The 22697-nt window shown below is 39.6% G+C and overlaps 2 protein-coding genes across 2 annotated transcripts; one reads left to right on the top strand and one right to left on the bottom strand.

Annotated features, from left to right (window-relative positions):
* Positions 1–8773: 8773 nt before the first annotated feature.
* Positions 8774–20182, bottom strand: LOC129253156 (uncharacterized). The gene is made up of 5 exons (XM_054891425.1): positions 19928–20182; positions 19584–19820; positions 9311–9459; positions 9044–9201; positions 8774–8961 (listed from the first exon to the last, which is right to left on the bottom strand). Exons 1-5 carry the CDS (start codon positions 20090–20092, stop codon positions 8876–8878), a joined length of 795 nt encoding a protein of 264 aa, XP_054747400.1. The 5' UTR covers positions 20093–20182; the 3' UTR covers positions 8774–8875.
* On the top strand, positions 13598–15461 carry LOC129253157 (uncharacterized). Its single transcript, XM_054891426.1, has 2 exons — positions 13598–14016; positions 15249–15461. The coding sequence occupies exons 1-2, from the start codon at positions 13630–13632 to the stop codon at positions 15459–15461; spliced, it is 600 nt and encodes a 199-aa protein (XP_054747401.1). The 5' UTR covers positions 13598–13629.
* Positions 20183–22697: the final 2515 nt, after the last annotated feature.

Below are 22697 nucleotides of genomic sequence, written 5' to 3'. Positions count from 1 at the left end.
TCTCTGTGAATGCCCTGCCCTATGGAAGGACAGAATGTCAACCCTGGGCAAACCGCTGTTCGAGAGTCTCGAGCAGCTGTCTGGCTTAGACGTCAACAACCTAATAAGGTTCCTAAACCGCACAGACTGGATATAGTCCTGCTGCAAATAACTGTTAAACAATTTGGTAACGAGGATGTGGCAACAAAATGGTGCGGAAGCGCTAGTTGGATTCTGGATGAATCACCACTCTAACCAACCAACCAACCATATCCTGCCATTGTCCCACCCAAGGGGAAATCATTAAAGGTGAGGCCAGCAACAACGTTTTATATATTAGAATGTCATGTCACGGTAAAAAGATTTAGAGCAGTCGTTAAATAGAACGGCTATTCGTGCTTTCATTTTGTGCTGACAGACTAATGTATAAGGCAAAAAAAAACAAAGAAAAATCAGTTGCTGCATTGATATCACCTTGAATATATTCAGCTTGGTTCGATCTGAAATTTTAAAGCAATGACATTTTGACATTAAATCCTCAAATTTTTCTTCTTTTTTAACTCTGCAATAGATTCTAATATGCATTTGTGTCGGGCTCCATTGTACTGATTAGTGCCGTAAAATCGGAGTAGGACAGTACACTTTTTAACAGAATCTCAGGAGGTGCTTTAGTTTTACCTATTTAGTTCGGCGGCGTTAAATTGCTTTCAATTGTAACTGTAATGCTATTTTTCATAAAACGTGAATGCCTTAAACTTCTTGTAAACAAAATGTGTATACACGAAAAACTCTGTAATACTGATTTTATAAATAATTTTCTACGCGAAAATAAATTTAATCGTGGGTGCTTAAGTTTTGACCAATACAGTATGTGTATGTATATGTGTGCGTATGTATAATATTTGGAGCGCATATTTTATTTGCTAGCTGTTTGCGTCTGTGATACAAAGAACTGGAGCTTTTATGACGAACACAGGGCGACACGAATGAATAAATATTCGATTAAATTCAAGGAAATTATGTTTCTTACTTATCCACGTGCAACCCGCAGCAAACGGTAGCACATTAACATTTTGACCAGTTTTGAGTATTTTTAATTTTTTTTTAAATATCTATTATTTTTTTATAAAGATCTCAGTTTCATTTATAAAGATCTCATTCATTAGAAAAATTCCACAAATTTTTCATCCCAATTCCGTGTGTTTTAATTGGATTTTCTGGAAACATTTTTCGTAAGCAGTTTTATAGCTTATTAAATTTTAAAATAACGAAGTGTAAGTGTGAATCTCCAGAAATACAGTTGATTTTTTATACGTTTTTCCATATAATAAATGCACGAATGTGTAAAATTTGAAATTTGGATTTATATGGTTTTTGTTATGCAGTGAACTAAGCTTTGAAGAAAAAACTAAGCGCACTAAAAGTAGTTAATATTGGCTGCAAATTATTCGCTGAGAGCAGCAATTACTGCATACCACTATGAGAATTTTTATCGTATTTTAATTTGTATCTGGCTTCAGCATTTGATGGACCACAAAGACAGTTGACAGGCTACTTGATATTTTGAGAACCTTAGGAAAAGCGTATCGATCTCTTAACCTATCTATTTCGGAACCAATAATATATTTTTGACCGAGCCGAGCTTGCTACGTCGTAATTTCTTGGAGGCAATCCCTCAACGGATATGGTGGCATATTTGGGCAGTTAACACCTCATTTATCTGAACTTAGTACATATCTCTCTAACCGCAAACTAGAGTTTGAGAGTCGTGCTAAGGCAATCTTTCCAAATAGGCAGGATTGGAACGAGGGGAAAATGTGTACCGAGGATGTTGCCTCTCTCTTCACTCACGGCCGCAATATGGAATCGGGAGACGGAGCAGGGGTTTTCTATATATCAGTTTATCTATTTCTGTAAAAATGCCGAATACTTGGTAGTGTAGCTTTTCGATGCTGCAGGTGAGAGAGATATTAACATTTTTTCCGATAGTCAAGCCGCGATCAAGGCTCTGACGATGCTATGGTGAAGATCCAAACTGGTAAACTTCTGTAAGGAGAAGAACAAATCTCTTGGCAGGCATCATTTCTGTGATCTGGGTTCCAGGATATAGGAACATAGAGGAAAATGAAATTGCTGATGAGCTTGCTAGGAAGGGGACTGAATTGGTCTCAGATACGTCCTACCCGGTCATCGGCATCCCACTGACTGCTATAAAAGGTGAATTGCGCAATTTATATCTCATGAAAGCGCAGCAAATATGGAGCTCCCTTTCTTCATGTGCGATTTCGAAAACCCCAATACAATACAGTATGGAGGACTCAGAAAGTCCTGCGACTCTACGCTATCCAATATCTAAACTCGTTGCTGTGTTTACAGGTCCCTGGACGATCGGCACATACGCGGAAAAGCTGGATTTACCATTTAACCCCCATTACAGAAGCAGTGGGAACCTTTCTGAGCAGGAGAATCTTGAGCTTTTTCTCTGTAGATGTTCGGACTTGACAGCTAGATGATTAACGTCAGTGGGTGCTCCTTTCTTCGACAGCCTGGGCAGTGCGCCCACCTAAATCCCATCTTCTCTATTACATCAACAGCTCTGGCTGTCAGTACAAGGTGAAGTCCAAAATAAACAAGACTGGCGTCATAAATATGTTTTTGATGCTGCCATCTTTAAGTGCGTTGGAAGTTACATCCATCCCTAACTGACTTCCAGTGAAAGCTCGGAGGCATTCGGTTCAGTGGAAGCGAAGTTATTGCGTCTAAAGTGTCAGTATGTTTGTGTCATCGGTACAAAAATTAGTTTCGAAAAAAGAGTTAATATGAAATTTTGTTTTAGAATCGGTAAAACGTTTACCGAAAAAAGTTTATGGCGATGATTGTCTATCTCGTGCCAGAGTTCATGAGTGGTTTCTACGTTTCAAAGATGGTTGTGAGGACATAAATGACAATGAACATACGGGCCGCCCAAAACCAGTAATCACCGAAAACTCCATCGAAGTTGCTCGTAAATTTATCAAAATTGAACCGAAATCATCGTTGAAATCCATGGAATCGGAGTTGAATATCTCTAAAACATCGATTTATCGCATTTTAACTGATCATTGGGCTTACGAAAGGTTTGTGCACGTTTCATTCCGCACAAGTTAATTGAAGACCAAAAATTGCTCAGAATTGAACATTCGAAAGACCTCATTAAAGAGACGAGAAAAGGCGAGAACTTCCTTTACAACATTGTAACTGAAACCAACACGTACCTGAAACTAAGCGTCAAAATGACGAATGGAAGACCCCAGACGAGCCACCATCCAAAAAATCACGTTGGGAGAAAAATGGATGGACCTACAGTTTCAAGTCGAATGGCAGATGTTTTTTTATGAGGAGCTTTTTCGTGGCACAAATACACTTGAAGGTTTGCCATTGCCTGCCGAGGGGCGACCGCTATTAGAAAAAACTTTTACTTCATTTTTGGTCGACGTTTGCAGTTACAACTTTGGAATTGAAAAGTCTTTATATACCATTCGCGCTTTGCCTAGGAGCGGCGAAAAACAAGGTCCGAGTTCAATAGTGAAATCTTCTTCTTAATTGGCGCGATAACCGCTTACGCGATTTTGGCCGAGTTTAACAAAGCGCGCCAGTCGTTTCTTTCTCGTGCTAACCGGCGCCAATTGGACACACCAAGTGAAGTCAAGTCCTTCTCCACCTGATCTTTCCAACGCAGAGGAGGCCTTCCTCTTCCTCTACTACCACCAGCTGGTACCGCATCGAATACTTTCAAAGCCGGAGCGTTTGTATCCATTCGGACGACATGACCCAGCCAACGTAGCCGCTGGATCTTTATTCGCTGCGCTATGTCTATGTCGTCGTAAAGCTCATACAGCTCATCGTTCCATCGTCTGCGATATTCGCCGTTGCCAACGTGCAAAGGTCCAAAAATCTTACGCAGAATCTTTCTCTCGAACACTCCAAGCGTCGCTTCATCGGATGTTGTCATCGTCCAAGCTTCTGCGCCATACGTCAGGACGGGCATGATGAGAGTCTTGTAGAGTGTTAGTTTTGTTCGTCGAGAGAGGACTTTACTGCTCAGTTGCCTACTTAGTCCAAAGGAGCACTTGTTGGCAAGAGAGATTCTACGTTGGATTTCAAGGCTGACATTGTTATCGGTGTTAATGCTGGTTCCTAAATAAACGAAGTCTTTTACAACCTCGAAATTATAACTGTCTACAGTGACGTGGGTGCCGATGCGCGAGTGCGCCGACTGTTTGTTTGAAGACAGGAGGTACTTCGTTTTGTCCTCGTTCACCACCAAACCCATTCGCTTTGCCTCTTTATCCAGTTTGGAGAAGGCAGAACTAACAGCGCGGTTGTTAAGGCCGATGATATCGATATCATCGGCATACGCCAACAATTGTACGCTCTTATAAAATATTGTGCCTGAGCGATTAAGTTCTGCGGCTCGTACGATGCTCTCCAACATCAGGTTAAAGAAGTCACATGACAGCGAGTCACCCTGTCTGAAACCTCGTTTGGTATCAAACGGCTCGGAGAGGTCCTTCCCAATTCTGACGGCGCTACTGGTGTTGAGCAACGTCATCTTACATAGCCGTATTAGTTTTGCGGGGATACCAAATTCAGACATCGCGGCATACAGGTAACTCCTTTCCGTACTGTCGAATGCAGCTTTGAAGTCGACGAAAAGGTGGTGTGTGTCGATTCTCCTTTCATGGGTCTTTTCCAAGATTTGGCGTATTGTGAATATTTGGTCAATGGTAGACTTTCCAGGTCTGAAGCCACACTGATAAGGTCCAATCAGTTGGTTGACGGTGGGCTTCAGCCTTTCACACAATACGCTCGCTAGAACCTTATAGGCGATATTTAGAAGACTAATCCCGCGGTAATTGGCACAAATTGCAGGGTCGCCCTTCTTATGGATTGGGCAGAGCACACTTAAATTCCAATCGGCAGGCATGCTTTCATCCGACCATATTATGCATAGGAGCCGATGCATGCACCTTACCATCTCCTCGCCGCCATGTTTGAATAGCTCAGCCGGCAGTCCGTCGGCGCCCGCGGCTTTGTTGTTCTTTAGCCGTGATATTGCTATTCTCACCTCGTCATGGTCGGGTAACGGAACTACAATTCCGTCGTCATCGATTGGGGTATCGGGATCTTCATATTCTCTACGACATGCGCAGCTGTCACTGTTTAACAGGTTCGAGAAGTGTTCCCTCCATAATTTAAGATTGCTCTGTACGTCAGTCACCAGATAGCCGTCTTTGTTCTTACAGGAAAACGCCCCGGTCTTAAAACCTTCTGTAAGCCGCCGAACTTTCTGGTAGAATTTTCGGGCGTTGTTCCTGTTGGCCAGCATCTCAAGCTCCTCGCACTCACGTATTTCGGCCTCTCGTTTCTTCTGTCGGATAATACGTCTCTCTTCCTTTCTCAGCTCTCTGTAGCGATCCCACATGGCTCGCGTTGCGCCCGATCGCAGCGTAGCTCTATAGGCGGCATCCTTTCTTTCTGCGGCAGCATGACATTCCTCGTCGTACCAATTGTTTTTTCGGGCTCGCCGGAATCCGATTTCTTCTTCGGCGGCGGTACGTAGAGAACGAGAAATGTTGCTCCATTGCTCGTGCATGCCGGTTTGTTGGGAAGTGCTCTCTGAGAGCAGGAGTGAGAGTCGAGTGGCGAATCTTCTGGCTGTCTGTTGTGATTGCAGCTTTTCGATGTCGAACATTCTTTGCGTAGGTAGATGTACGTTTTTTGCTGCACAGAGGCGTGTGCGCAGTTTGGCTGCAACAAAGTAATGGTCCGAGTCAATGTTGGGTCCTCGGATCGTACGTACATCTAATACACTAGAAGCGTGTCTTCCATCTATCACAACATGATCGATCTGGTTTCGCGTTTTTCGATCAGGGGACAGCCAGGTAGCTTGGTGGATTTTTTTATGCTGGAATCTGGTGCTGCAGACTACCATGTTTCGGGCCCCGGCGAAGTCGATCAGCCTCTGTCCGTTACCGGATGTTTCGTTGTGCAGGCTGAATTTTCCGACTGTGGGACCGAAAATTCCTTCCTTGCCCACCCTGGCGTTGAAGTCGCCAAGCACGATTTTTATGTCGTGGCGGGGGCAGTGCTCATACGAACGCTCCAAGCGCTCATAGAAGGAATCCTTGGTTGCATCGTCCTTCTCTTCCGTCGGGGCGTGGGCGCAAATTAGCGAGATGTTAAAAAAACGTGCTTTGATGCGGATTATTGCGAGACGCTCGTCCACCGGAGTGAACGACAGTACTTGGCGACGAAGTCTCTCTCCCACAACAAATCCGACACCGAATTTGCGCTCCTTTACATGGCAGCTGTAGTAGACGTCGCAAGGTCCTATTTTTTTCTTGCCTTGCCCCGTCCATCGCATCTCTTGGATGGCAGTGATGTCAGCCTTTGCTTTTACGAGGACATCAACCAGCCGGGCAGAGGCACCTTCCCCATTAAGGGACCGGACATTCCAGGTGCATGCCCTCAAATCGTATTCCTTATTTCGTTTGCAGGGGTCGTCATCAGTGTTGGAAGTTCTCATCCGAGGCTTTGTTGCTGTTTTCATTGGGGGGGATTTTTAAGTGGCGGGTCCCAAACCCAGCGCACAACCAGCTATGCTGGGATGCTTCGCCTTCTCACGTTAGCTCACTCCCGAACGGGTGTTCGAAAGCTAACCAGAGGATACGTGGGCTAATCCCGGACGTTGTGAGCTGCTTGAACCATATGTAGAAGAATCGTCCTGGCCACTCCCAAGTGAATGGCGATCAGTAACTTTCCCCACTTGCGTGGACTTCTACACATGGAACCATCCTAGTGAAATAGACTTTGTAAATTGCCGTGTTTTTATTTGCCATTTCGCCATCCTATCATTATTTATGGGCTTCAGGGCGACAAATTTTTGCAAAACTTTATGCCACTGCAGTTGAGATATTTATTTATTCTCAACCTTAATTCATATTGCAATAAATATTATATAAAGCAGATAAAAGGGAAAATTGTTTGAAGGAGGCGCGTAGCAGAATGATGTCAAGACATTTTGTTTTCCCAAGTACACAGGACCAATTCAAAATAAGGAAAATCAACTTTTTTGATTAAACCATTTGTTTTTAATGTAAAAATCTCCTATTGGTATACAGTCAGGAGAAGCATTATTTAATTTTTTATAATACAATAATTTTCCCAATCTTTAAAAAAGGCAATGCAAATAGAGCAAGTAACTATCGGTGAATATCCTTTATGAGCTGTATCGCAAAAATTTTAATGGAATTGATCAATGAAAGACTTACAAACTGGATAGAAAACATTAACATGCTCACTGAGTTTCAAGGCGGCTTTAGAAAAAACTACTCAACAGTGGATAACATATATGTAAAATCTTGCATCTATAGTACATTAAAAGTTTAACGAAAACAAAAAAGTTTATGCATACTTTGTGGATTTCAAAACGGCTTTTGACAGTTTACCCAGGAGGCCATTTATTTACAAACTTCGGCAGATGGGGTTAGCCAACAAAATAACAAATCTGATTGAAAATATATATTCGAATACGAGAACAGTAGTTTGGACAGGAAGGGAAGAATCAGATTACTTTGAAACCGGTACAGGGGTGAAACAATGTTGTCCATTATCACCTTTGCTCTTCACATTATACCTGAATGATCTATATGACTGTTTGAAAGGTGGTCTACTGATTGACGCCTTCTTTTATATAAAGTGGTAGCAGAATATAAATATCTTGGTGCTATTCTCACATCGAAAATGGCGTTTGCTAAACATGTGCAAGCCAGAAATAATTCAGTAAAAGCTAGCATTAATAGTACATGGAATAATTTCTTTATGCAGATCCATACAGACATACGCCGCTCAAATCTGGGGTTATACGCTGTTCGAAGAAGTAAATAAACTTCAGCGTTATTTTATTAAAAGAATTTTCAAATTACCTGACTTCACCCCGAATTATGCAATAACGCTAGAAACTAACGTAGAAGATAGCTATTTATATTCGTTACAACTACATATGAAATACATTTGGAAAACTATCTATAAATACAACAGCAGTGGACTCCCGCACAAACTTACACAGTGCATATTACGAAAAAACATGTTCTGGCTCAATGACTTAGGGATGGAGTTTGGCCTAAAGCTTGAAAAAAAAACATAACTGCTACGGACTCGCAAAATCGCTGTACCCAGCTGTTATCAAACAATAAACTACAAAATTTAAACGCGGCAAAACAAAAAGCACTATCAAGCACCACACTCAAAAGGAGAATCATACTTTAGAGAAGACATGCGGTTAGCTAACATAACAACAATATTTAAAGCAAGATGTGGCTTGTTAAAACTGAATGCAATAGCTTATGGAAACGCGGTAAAAATTTGCACACTATGCAACTCAAACGAAGAATAAGACATGTATCACTTCTTAGGAAGGTGCCCTGTACTGAAGGAAATCAGATAAAGGTACTTAAATGCAGAGAAGCTAAACGACGCTGAAGCAATATATACATATACTAAATGACCAAAATTGGAGAACACTAACTGGTTTCATATACTCAGCCTGGCACTATAGAGATTTTCTTATAGCAGAGTGCAATTACTAATTAATTTAAAAGCTGTGACAGACAACATCGTTATTGTCACAAACCTTTTTATTTATTTCTTTATTTACTTTAATATATTAAATGAATTAATGTATGAATCAAATCAATTGTTAACCATAATTTTTTATAAATTAAATAAAGAATTTCCTACTACTACAGGCAGGTTAAATTTGTGTTTTCGAATGTGGAAAATGTTCTGGAGAAATACTTATTGCATTCACTATTCCAAAACGAATGAGTATTTTCTTCTTCCTGCCAATGGCTCTCTATAATTCTTCGTCTGTTATGCTGCAATCTCGCTCCGGTTCTTCTTTCTGTATCAAACCGAAAGTTCGCCATTTGCTTAGTTTACCTGTGGAAAGAATTGTTTTTAGACAAAAAAGAAGACATTTTTTTAGACAAAGAAGCAGAAAAAATATTTCACGAGTTCTTACCGAAATTAAAGTTGTTAAATTTAAGCAAACTCAATAGTTTTGATGTGTTTTGGTGCTTGTATGTTTTTGTTGGCTGAGGTATTAAATTGAAATAACAACGTTGCATATCGTAATGATCGAGAAATTTCAGTTTACTAAAAGCGCTGGATATCTGCGATCTGTTGAAGAGGAATAAAATATTGGTTAGTTATGAAAATAATGCGAAATTGACTGAACTAAAAAATCTTAGCAGCATAAATACAGCTTTAGAGCATTAACAATATTTACCTGTAGTTGTCATATTCATAATCAACATATTCAGAAAATGGCTGCAGCTCCAGTTGATCAGGACAAATTGGATTACCGTGTAAACTGAGATATTCGAGATTGGGAAAAATGTCAGCTAAAAGAGTGATGGTTCTTTGAAGGTCCATGAGCTAGAAAGGAACACAAAAAAATTAATTCAGTGTGCTTAGCTTTCACGAGACTTTGATGCATGTAACTTTAAAAGCAGGAATACTTAATTATTTCGAAAAAAAAAATCTAACTTTACTAAGTTTAAATTTTTCAAATATAGGTGAGTATGGATCGGTGGTAGCTCGGGGCACTTGTGCGTAAATAATTAAGTCACATTTTTCTACAATTTTTTTGCAAAATTCGTTCAATTTGTTTCGTTAATTTTTTGTAAAAATAAAATTCACTGTATAGTAAACAGCTTATAAGGGGTTAGGGGTAGTCAGAGGTCCGAGAAATGATGATTTTCAATATTTTTTTTTGGTACTCAATTGTTTTATTTTCAAAAATAAAAGCATAGCATTAATATATCATGTTTCGACTTGACTTTTCGAAAATTAAAAAAAAAAAATTAATAATTGTAAAAGTTATCGCTGTTTGTGTGGAGCCCGTTTCTCCAGAAGCCTCCAGAATTCATATAAAATCAAACGGGCAAGTGAAATTATCGAAGCTTTTTTTCAAAATTAACAATATGGCGGCCGTAGTATATATTTTGCACATTTGTTAAAAAAAAAGCGAAATTTTCAAAAAAAAAAAAAAAAAAATCCTTCAATCTGGCACGAGTTTTTTATGTTTTTCAAAAACAGTTCGAATTTTATTGAAATCTACCAAGCGGTTTTTAAGTTACAGTGATCACCAGTTCAAAAAACATAGTTTTGAGAAAAACGCATTTAAAGTTTTTCTATCTGCTCCAGAGCGCCCGAGCGCCCTTTGTTAATGGTTGAATAACTCGAAAAGGTTTCTTCGGATTCACTTCAAATTTTTACACAATATTTTTAAGATATTATACTTTAAGAAAATGCAAACAAATCCAATTTTGTTTTTAAATTCTGACTACCACTAACCCCATAAATCAAAAGTCCAAACCTTGACGAAAATTAACAAAAAAATTCACAGATTCAAAAAACCTGTTATAATCACAATTGTCAACTTTTTTATCAGAATCTACAGAAAACTTCTGGGTATGCAGTTTTATATACAATAAATAAGAGAACATGAGGACATGCATATATGAGGGGTGTTCAAAAAATATCGCAAATTTTGTGTTTTTTTCAAAAATTAAAAAATCTTCGAAGTACTTCAAAAAATAATTTTTTTTTATCTTGTTCAGCTCCTCCTTCGATGCCGTCTTTATCTCGTCAATCGTAGCGTAGCGTCGTCGTTTCATGGGTCTCTTCAGTTTCGGGAACAAGAAAAAGTCACAGACGGCCAGATCTGGAAAATATGGTGGCTGTGGCATCATTAGTGTGTTGTTTTTGGCCAAAAAGTAGCGCACAAGCAACGAAGTGTGAGCAGGGGCGTTATCGTAATGCAAGAACCAATTTTTGTTCTTCCACAAATCCGGGTGTTTCTGGCGGATTGCTACGCGTAAATTGCACATAACTTGCAGGTCATATTCCTTATTGACCGTTTTACCCTGGGCAAGAACTCATGATGCACAATGTCTCTGCAATCGAGGAAAACGGTAAGCAAAACTTTTACATTCGACCGAACTTGGCGCGCTTCTTTCGGTCTTGGTTCGTGCAGCAGCTTCCACTGAGATGATTGAGCTTTGGTTTCTACGTCATAACCATAAACCCACGATTCGTCACCAGTTATGACCCTCTGGAGCAAATTTGGGTCGTCGCGGACAGAGTTCAGATACCAACATCTCATTAGCAATGTTCATGTGATGCTGCTTTTGGTCGAAATTGAGCAGTTTTGGTACGAATTTTACGGCGACCGGTCTCATGCCCAAATCATTGAAAAGAATCGAGCCAATCGATATGTCTAGGTCCTCAGCAGCTTCTCTAACGATGATTCGACGATTGGCCAATACCATTTTCTTCACTTCATCAATTTTTTCATCTGTTGTTGAAGTGCTCGGGCGTCCGGCACGTTTTTCGTTGCTCACATCTTCTTGGCCTTCTAGAACATTTTGTACCACCTATAAACGTTGCTTTGGTCCAAAGTACTCGTAGCTTCTCCGTATGACACAGTCAACATTCGGAATGCATCCGCGCACTTAATTTCGCATAGGTTCTTTGATCCATCTTTTTGAATAGGTAAAAATCGAGGACGAGCCGAAACACGTGCAAGCAAAGCAGCTGTCAACAATTAACTGAACATTCAAAATGACCGAACTCGTCGGCATGAGTGAGAGACATGAACACCAACAAATCGCCACAAGAAAATCGAAATTTGAATATACGTCATCTGCGAAAATTCTAAATTCGCGATACTTTTTGAACACACCTCGTATGAGCAAATGACACAAATCTCTAATTTTCTTAATTACCCGTTCATTTGTTCATAAGGTTCGCCGTGAATTGGAAGCATCAGGCGGCGCTGCAGAATCTGTTACAAGACGCAAAAACCAAAGAAACGTTCAGCAATCACTGAGTAGGAAATCAGTGAGGGCCCTTGTGAGGGAGCTAAATATTTCTGAGGGTTGAGTTGCCTATGAAGATCCCCGGTATAAATCTCACGTTATGTGCAGAAGACAATTTATGCCGAAGCAAACACAACCCGTTGGGTTATACGATTAAAACGCCTTCTAAACAAAATTTAATACCCTGAGCACCTAAGATGTTATGGTGTTTTTTCTGACAAAGGATATGTCATGCCACTACACTTCTTTACTCAAGGATTTCGAGTGAATTCTGCTGCATATATCGAGATTCTCGACAGTAGTGAGCCCTGACTTGCTGGTGTACGTGGTGACAGCCTATACATCTTTCAACAAGACTCTGCTCCTTCACACATAGCGATGGCTACTCGAGATTGGATGGCAGAAAATTTCCATTACGACATAGCACTGAACTTATGACCGCTTAACAACGCAGAGCTTGATCCGCTGGATTACTACGTATCGGGCGTAGTTGAGTATGAAACCAACAAGCATCCTCATCACACCATTTTTTCGCTGAAGGCTGCAATTAATACCGTTATGGTCAATATGAGCTTGATTCGGGTTTACTTCCAAACCAAGATCGAGACGGTTATTGCAGCTAATGGAAATTTTATTGAAGCATTTTAAAGGTATATAATAAGTTAGGTTAGTTTGAACTGGCTGGCTGAAAGTCATCACAAGACCAAAAACCAAGAGTTACCAGATAGAGCTAGACATTTACGTTTCTTTGTAGTAGACATCTTGCAATGCGTCTGTGTCTTTTGCGAATCTAAGTAAACTCTGCAGCTCTAACCCCAAGCAGCATTTTAATTTCTCATACTGTACAGCTCCTAGGCATTTCGTTCGGGTTCTAGCTAACGCAGGGCAAGAACATATAAACTGTTCTAGAATGCCCCTTTCTTCCAGTTCACTGCAAAATCTGTAGCTATCGTTGTGTCTGCGGCTAGTTTCTCTATGGCTTTCCTGTTTTTTAGAGCATTTTTAGATGAAATTTCATATGTGTTTTTTGCTTTTATCGCAGCTTGACTGTATTTTGAAGTTGCTTGATGTCTTTGCGAATGCTATTTCCGCAGCCTTTCCTGCAGCAAAGACTTCCGTTTGAAAGATACTGCAGTTGTCGGGGAGCTTAAATTGCTGCCTGATGCATAGCTCTGCGCAATAGATCCCTGCCCCTACTCCGTCCAACATTTTTGAGCTATCGGTAAATATATTAACCCTCCGATGTTCATATGGGTCTGGCCAGACCCATTCGATCTTTAAATGTATGTAGATCTTTTATTTTTAATATCTGAGGCTTCTTAGTCCATGACTTCCTAAAATGTAGTGTGCTAAACACAATGAAGTAGCAAAATTAAGTTTTTTGCTATATTTGTTGTAAAAATAATAATTTTTAACTAATTTCGTTAATTAAGCTCACATGGGTCTGTGCAGACCCATATAAGCTTCTCATGTAAATTGGTTAGCCGTTAGGTGTAAACAACTAAACTGTTGGCGGAGGCAGCGGCAGAGATAATTTTTTAGTTGACATTTGAAAATTAAAGTGAACACGTGTTTTTTAATTAGTGGGAAGTGTTTTTTTAATAAAATGGAACAAGTAAATATGGATGAAGTTGATGTGATGACGCGTTTGCTTCGTAAGCTAAGTGCAACAAATGTGAGTTCGGAAGAACGTCAGCGACTTCAGGCACAAATTGAAGAAATTATGGGACAGGAGTCTGATCCATTTGAAACAAGTGGCGACGTAGAAGATGATGAATATTTTCCAGATGAAGATGACTTCGGTGAAGCATCAGATATAGAACAGGAAATCGAGTTAGAGGCTGTTCTGGATGAAAACCACGATGATATTGACGATTTGTATAGAGAAGCTATCGCCCTTCAGTCTTCAACCACAATGGAATCATGCAGCACATCTATTACCCAGGGCCTTATATATAGGTCGAAAGATGGTAAGATGTGGAATTCAAATCCTCCACCACCTGGAAGGCCTCGTTGTCACAATGTTACAACTTTTACTCGTAAAGGGCCACTACGAGGTGCGTCACCGAGTCATAAAGCTCTTTTCAAGCTATTGCTGTCTCCTGAAATCGTAAGTATCATTGTGCGGGAAACCAACAGAAAAGCCGTTGAGGCGTTTCGTCTATGAAAAGTATCCCAGTAATAAACAGCGTTCTTGGGTAATGACTAACGAAGACGAAATGTATGCTTTTTTTGGGATGCTACTTATTGCTGGTGTATTCCACTCGAATTCTCAGCCAGCGAAAGAATTGTGGGCCAGTTACAATATGCCAATTTATAAGGCCACTATGTCATTGAATCGGTTCAAGAACTTAACTACTTTCATCCGTTTCGATAACAGTGGTACTCGTGCTGAGAGGTTGAAGCAAAGCAAATCTGCTGCCCTGGAAGATGTATGGCTCATGCTGATGGCCAATTTAGAGAAATCATACACTCCGGATTGTCATGTAACCGTCGATGAACAGTTATATCCATATCGTGGGCGCACTCGATTCAGCCAATATATTCCGAGTAAGCCGGCAAAATATGGCATGAAAGTGTGGTTTGTGACTCTGCTTCGAAGCACCCTTTGAAAGGTATAATTTATACCGGAAAACCACCAGGTGGCCAGCGAGAAACGAATCAAGGTGAACGGGTCGTCATGAAATTGATGGAAAATTATATGGACAGCGGTAGGACTGTTTATGCTGACAATTTTTTTTCAACATACAACTTGGCAGAATTGCTTAACCCGAAGCGTGATGCTAAAAGCACTTTATTTTGTTATCACAATAATAATATCGCTCTGTGCTCGTATATGGCAAAGCCGAAAAAGCCAGTAATTATGTTATCCACTGCCTATTACCGTCAAAGCACCGATCCATTGAAAAGACTCAAGCCAGATCAAATTTTGGACTACAATAAATTTAAAGCAGGGGTAGATACAATGGATCAAATGTGGACTAGCTATTCGTGCAAACGCTCGACAAACCGTTGGACACTGCCAATGTTTTATAATATGCTTGATATTGCCGGTTTGGCCTCATTCATCATATATGACGAACTGAATCCGGCAAAGCAGAGTGATAAGAGGCGCTCATTTATCATTGAATTGGCACGGCAGCTAGTTATCCCAAATATGAAGAAACTGGCGACTAACCCATTAGTATGGAGGCTTGCTCATATAAGACAAGCAATGAATCTTTTCAATATCAAGGTGAGTATGAATTATATACATACCTACATATATCTCCGCGTATAAAGATATGTGTATGCATTTATTCATATTTACTAATTTAAAATAAATTATTTCGCTACTTTTAGGTACCGGAATCTTGCCCATCGACATCAGATGCAGCACAGCAACAATCATATGCCCAAGTTGCTTCAACACGGTCATCGTGCTACCATTCCGCTGCTTCTTCTTCGAAAAAGCGACGTAAAACTCGCTATAACTGCCTCAAATGTAATTGTCCCATATGTCTTAATGAACATACCATGCAACTATATAGTCGTAAACCCAATTGCTCTTCGTAATTAATACTAATCCGTTCAAATAAATAAATAAAATTATTTTTAAAACCGTATTTCTTACATTATTTGTATGGGTCTGGGCAGACCCTTATGATGCACTTACCGCATCATAAGACACCGAACATCGGAGGGTTAAGCGTATTTGAGTTAGGTATAACCCCTCTTTTCCACCTCTCTTCTTCTATTGTTGTTCGGAATTTCTTCACCCCATTGCATTTCAGAGTCACATAGTCCGTCTTCACTGTGTAACTTATGCCTTTTGAGCTATCTGCAAAAGTTTTAAGAAAAAATTCCCCCTTGCGCTGAGTCTTACGGCAGATTTAGCTGCTGGATATTCCTCCGCAATGTCAATCGGTGGCAGGTTGATTATTCTTTCAAGCGCTGCCATTGGAGTAGTTCTCAATGCACCTGTGGTGCAAAGTGTACCAAGACGTTGAATACTTTCCATAGGTTTTTTATGTGTCGGGTTTTTTTATATATGTATAAAAGGCCAGGTCGATTTGTGGGGAGGCAAAAAAATCGCCCATTGCTCTGTCAAAATCATATTCTAGGGATTAAAATAAGAAACTTTGCCGAAGGAACCATACCTCTAAAACGAATTCTGATGTCCCCCAATTTGGGTCGAACTTTTTAGTTTCTTTTCTATAACTCACTTAAATTAAGTTTTTCATTTACATACATATGTTCTGACTAAATGAATTTCTTAAGAGAAAAAATAGATATTATTATAAATAAATAATAAATATTATTATAAATAAATAAAAATAAAGAAAAAACATAGCCATTTAGCTGATTTTTTCATGTAAAGGCCAAAAATGGTGATATTTTGAAATTGGGGGACATCAGAATTCGTTTTAGAGGTATGGTTCCTTCGGCAAAGTTTCTTATTTTGATCCCTAGTATACGATTTTCACAGAGCAATGAGCGATTTTTAAATCGACCCGCCCTAATGTATAATAAGTCAATGTTTGTAAAAAATTTGCGAAGAAATAAAAGATAACTACTTTTACTCTTCAGTTGCCCTCACATATCGTGCGCACCCTGTATACATACATTCATTCATATAATATATATAATTGGCACTTGCACCTCTTTGTTCGTTGCTTGGCCGAATTCCTCCTCCTATTTATGGTGCGTGTCTTGATTTTTTTCACAAATGAAAGGACCTACAGTTTTATGTCGAACAGGAGTTTGTTTTTATCAGGAACTTTACTATGGCCTGCCGAGGATTAGAAAAACCTTTTCTATCATTTGGTGTTTCATGCGCAGAGTCTTGAAAATCAAAACAATTATTATGGAAAATACAAATGTGTTTATCAGAATCTCTCGAAATGTATCTTATAGCCCATTGTGAAAGTTTGAAGTCGCTCAAACACTGCTTTGATTTTTGACAATGGTTTTTGCTTACTATGTTAAGAATTTTCCTCCATCGAAAGTTCGGAAGCCTTTTATATGGAAATAAATACTCAACCATCGTACACAATAAAAAAAAGTAATGTCAAAAAGTAACCCAATTTTCGAGGGATTTCAAACTTTCTCTTTTTTATTTATTATTTTAATTCTTAAATAATATCAAAATCGCTAAATAAACAAAAATATAACGCAGCTGAACTTTTACTTTAGTGTACCGGAATTTAATGAGCCACAAAACTGCATACTTAAAAAGTTTCTAGAGATTCTGATTAAAAACTTTGAAATTTTTGTGACAGTTTTTTTTGAAATTCGTTACATTTTTTTGTGTTATGCAAAGTTTGGCATTTTGATTTATAAGACTTTTGTTGTTACTATTAACTATACTTTTATAAAAAAAAAACTACGAAAAAATTCAGCAAATATTTAAAAAATATGAAGTGACTACATAATTAACTGTCAAATAATCTAATATAGCATAAATGTATGTATGTTCATAGATATACTCGTCCACCACTGGTTAAACAATCAATCAAATCAATATTTTTTTCGAAAGTTGGCAACCTTTTTAGGCTTACTGTCAAAATCATATGTTAATCCGACCATTTGTTTACAAGTTACAGTGCTTTAAGTGACGCTACTTTTGAGTTTAAAAAAAAAATGAGTTCAAAGCAATTCCGTGTGCTGATTTATCATTGTTTTTTAATGAAAAAAAAAAATACTGTTCAATGCCAGGAATGGCTTGAAAAACATTATTCGGACTCTGCTCCATCAAAAAGAAGCATTTGTTATTGGTATGCCGAATTCAAACGTGGTCGTACAGACACCTATGACATTCCATCTACTGGAAGGCCAAATGACGCTGTTATTTCGGAAAACGTTGAAAAAACACTGAAAATCATTATGTCCGACCGTAAAGTGAAAGTGAGGGAGATTGCTGACATTCTAAAGATATCAGCAGGCAGTGTACACACCATAATACACGAACATTTGGGTATGAAAAAGGTGTTTTCCAAATGGGTGCCGCGTTTGCTCACACCGGAGCAAAAACAACAACGAATCGATGATTCAAAGAGCTGTTTGGACATGTTTACGCGGAATAAGTCGGAGTTTTTGCGTCGGTACATCACAATGGATGAAACATGGATCCACCATTTCACTCCAGAGTCAAATCGGCAGTCTGCTGAGTGGCATGCAGCCGGTGAAAGCCGCCCAAAGCGACCAAAGACGCAGCAGTCGGCTGGCAAGATTATGTCGTCTGTATGTTGGGATGCGCATGGAATAATATTCATCGACTATCTCGAGAAGGGGCAGACCATCAACAGCGACTATTATATAGCGTTATTATTATTATATTGAAAGACGAAATCGCAAAGAAACGGCCTCATATGGCGAAGAAAAAAGTGTTGTTCCACCAAGACAATGCACCGTGTCACAAATCAATGAAAACGATGGCAAAATTGAACGAATTGGGCTTCGAATTGCTTCCCCATCCACCGTATTCTCCAGATTTGGCCCCCCAGCGACTACTGGCTCTTCGCAGACCTCAAAAAAATGCTCCGTGGTAAGAGATTTGGCTCAAATGATGAAGTAATCGCCGAAACTGAGGCCTATTTTGAAGGCAAAGAAAAATCGTTTTACAAAGGTGGTATCGAAAGATTGGAAAAGCGTTGGAATGATTGTATCACCCTAAAAGAGGACTATGTTGATGAATAAAAACGAATTTTGGCAAAAAAATGTGTTTTAATTAATTAGTCACGCACATTATTGAACGAAGTTATTCATGCATGTATTGACGTTCGTATTCATATTTGTACTCGCACTGATATTCTTACTCGTATTCGTGTTTGTACTCGTATTCGTATTCATTTCACAGTGTTAGTTGGATTTGTTAGTATTTGTATTCGTACTCGTATGCCTATTCGTATTAATAGTTGGATTTGAATTTGCACTCGTTCGTTCGGCTTTTGCTTTAAGTAATACTGTAAAATTACAGTGGTATGGCTAACAGCACTGCACCTAACAGTTTTAACACTAACAGCAGAGAATGTTAATGCATTAACATTCTAACAGTTTAACTATACAGTACGCCGCTGTACATCGTCGCTCCGAACAGGGCATTTATACCTGCTATGGGCACTCTCATGCGAATTCTCAGTACATTTTGCTAAAGAGGTAGGTATATCGTTTTTTGTTTTTTTTTATTTTATCACTTAACATCGTTTTTGTTTAAGTAATACCAGTAATACTGTAAGATTACTGTGGTATGGCTAATAGCGCAGCACCAACAGTTTAACTGTATACAGTACGCCTCTTTACAGCGTCACTTTTAAATTTCGCTAAACAGGTAGTCATGTAAATTTGTTTTTTGCATTTGTATCACTTAAACATCGCTATTGATGATTATAGTGATATGGCTAACAGCGCTGCACTAACAGTTTTAACACTAACAGTTCAACTACACAGTACGCCGCTGTACATCGTGGTTCCGTACAGTATGCCTTTTTACAGCGTCGCTTTTAAATTCCGCTAAGCAGGTAGTCACACAAATTTTTGTTTGCTTTGTATCACTTTATCACCGCTACTGTTAAAGTGCTACTGTAAGATTACAGTGGTATGGTTAACAGCGCTGCACTTAGCAGTTTACAGCGTCGTTCCTAAATTTTGCTAAACAGGTAGTCACATATATTTTTTAATTGTTATCACTTTTTTTACCTCATTGCGATTTAACATGAGCAGCTTCACTTTCGGTAGCGGCGTTTTCAGTTGGTTGAAATGTGCCTCATGTAAGCGATTGTTGTCTAAAATAAGATATTTTAAATTTGTAAATTCATACAAATACGATAAGTTCATCAGCCGGTTATGACTGCAGTCCAGGTATTCGGTGCGCTCTCCAAATGCTGCTATCAGTTGTGGTGGGAATGACACATAATGGCAATGAGCTAAAATTAGCTGTGGATAAACAAACACCAAATTTTATTAATGAATAGAAATCAAAACAATGGGAAGGCATTGTTTGTTTTGTTAGCTATGAAGGCGTTCCTTATCACCGTACTTACCTCTCTATGCTGGGCATCGTAGTGTGTTGTTGGCTGGAACATAGCGCAGCAGGTCTGTGCTTTCTTACAAAGATTCTTACTGAACTTTACTTTACTAAGATTCTTTTTCGACTTTACTTTGCTAATATTTTTTTTTACTTTTGGTTTTCTTTTATTGTTTTTCATGCAGATAAGTACATATTTTCGATATGTTAAACGGACACTTTTCTGCTTTAATGGGAAGCCGCAAAAATACTTATTTTCAACTGCTTCGCTCGAGATTTGCTTTACTACTGATCTGGTTTCTGACAGAAATGTTATACCTTCTGCTCGTGGATTATGCAGATGAATTTTGATGAGATAAGAAAATAGAATTCAAGTGCAGATGGCACCAAAGCATTCCACATTTGTGGAATATTTGATAAGTGGAAAATATGGAAACGTTTACTTTTATGTTATTAATCCAGATGTTGACAGATGTAAAACCTATGTTGACACTTAGTCGGAATATATTTTGAAATGAGAGTTACTTATACATAATTTTTGAATTTCAAAAAGACTGAACGAAGACTAATTACAGTTGTGTTACCTGCCTTTGTTAGTTAAAGCAGTGATTCGTCTAGAATCCAACTAGCGCTTCCGCAAATTTTGTTGCCACATCTTCGGGTTGTTACGTCTAAGCCGGATAACAGTGGTTTCCAAGGCTTGACATTCTCTCCTTCCACAAGGCAGGGCCTTCACAGAGGAAATAGAAAATCGTTTCCTTTTTCTTCGCTTGTTTACAACTGTGACAGTTTGTGCTGTAAGGGATGCCCATTTTGGCCGCTTTTTTCCCGATACACCAGAAGCTAGTTATCACCGCCGTGAGTCTGCAGGTATCCCTTCGTTTCATGTTTGTCGTGTAGGTGCTTGGATTGCAGCTTGGCTATCCGAAAAAATACCGATATTGGCCCCAAAAAAGAAGTATGCGATTAGAAGCTTCAGAGCTTCCCCTATTGCTAATATTTCCACCTGGAAGACACTGCAAATACTGGGTAGATGCACAGAATTCTGATTATATGAGAATATATACCAGCTTCAACACCACAATCCATTTTTGAGCCATCTGTGAAGTGAGAGTCAAGATGCCTAAATCTTAGTCCAGCGAGATCAGAAAAACTGTGTAGAAAGTGCTGAATCTCATCGCATGCATGCCTAACTTGTGGTGTGGAAAGAACGTCCTTAGCATTTAAGATATGAGGCTTTTTAGACTTTGTTAGCAACTCCTTCGAGCGTTTCCGATCAACGCGAAGTTAGTAGCATCCTCCGATCATTCAGGTTGGTGTACTCGTTAAGCGTTCATTGAGTTGATGGGAGGCCTGTAGCACTGCAGTGGACGGTTAGGTTAGGTGAAGTGGCTGTCCTACGACGCACCTAGGCCAGTTAGAGGCCCCTTGTGATACCACCGGAACTGTCCTACCCTACTCAACTTGGTCCTCTCTCAACCATTGTGTGGCCTTTAAAAAGCTAGCTATACTAGATAGTTTGAGATTTGCAACCTCTGCAATGCTGTCCAGAAAAGGGAAACCGAGCAATCTCCACCGCCTACTACACAGAGCCATGCACCCGCATAGTAGGTGTTCGATTGTCTCTACCTCCTCTATATCTTGACAGCTTCTACAGTAGTCATTAGATGGTGCCCCTAATCTACTGGCATGTCTTCCTATTAGACAGTGCCCAGATAGGACACCTACTACAATCCTTAGATCCCTCCTGCCTAACTTAAGTAGACTCTTAGTGCGACCCATGTTCCATTCGGGCCACGCTAGCCTACTTATAGCGCAGGTGTTTAACTGCCTCCAGTTGGAGTTAGCAGCACTGATGGTGTATCTGTCTATCAAAAGTTTACATGTTGCCAAGGGCATAGGTATGTCGAGCCGGTCCTGACTAATTTGGAGCGAGGAGCCTAATCTAGCTAACTCATCTGCCTTACAGTTACCTGTAATGTTACTGTGTCCCGGCACCCAGAGTAGATTAATAGAAAAGTACTGTGCAAGTGTTGTTAATAATTTGTAACACTCCTTTACTGTCTTAGACGAGTGTTTGCTTGATAGAAGCGATTTCAGGGCTGCCTGACTATCGGAGTAAATGAAGATATCTCTAACAGTGACTACGCTTTTATTTAGCATTAAAAGGCTTTCTGAGATTGCCAGGATTTCGGCCTGGAATACGCTACAATGATCAGGCAAGCGAAAGGATAAATTGGCGAAAATAGTTTCCGAATAAACACCACCTCCCACTTGATCATTGAGTTTTGAGCCGTCCGTATATATACTAACCCCGTTTTCGTTGTTTGTTAACCCATTCACCCAGTCCTTTCTGGATGGAAAATGGACTGTATAAGGCCTGTCTAGGTATGTATTCACCGAGTCACAAAAGTCGGTGGTAATAGGAATACCTGGAAACATCTCAAGTATGCGCGAGTGTCCCCAATTGTTTGTCTTGAGCATCGATGATTCCCTCAATCTTAGAGCCGCTTTGGCGGCCAGTTGTCTACAATATAGGTCAATTGGTAGTAGATGCAACATAACGCTTAGAGCCGAAGTTGGCGTTGTTTTGAGCGCCCCAGTAATACTGAGGCTTGCCGCCCTCTGAATACTATCTAGTTGCTTAATGTAAGATTTCTTATCAAGGGATGGCCACCAGACCAGGACTCCGTAGGTCATAATTGGTCTGACAATGGCCGTATATAGCCAGTGAACTATTTTGGGGGCTAATCCCCATTTTAAGCCTACAGTTCTCTTACAGGAAT

Source organism: Anastrepha obliqua, chromosome 1, assembly GCF_027943255.1.
Source record: "Anastrepha obliqua isolate idAnaObli1 chromosome 1, idAnaObli1_1.0, whole genome shotgun sequence".
Lineage (NCBI taxonomy): Eukaryota > Metazoa > Arthropoda > Insecta > Diptera > Tephritidae > Anastrepha > Anastrepha obliqua.
This window is presented reverse-complemented; position numbering and strand designations above follow the sequence as displayed.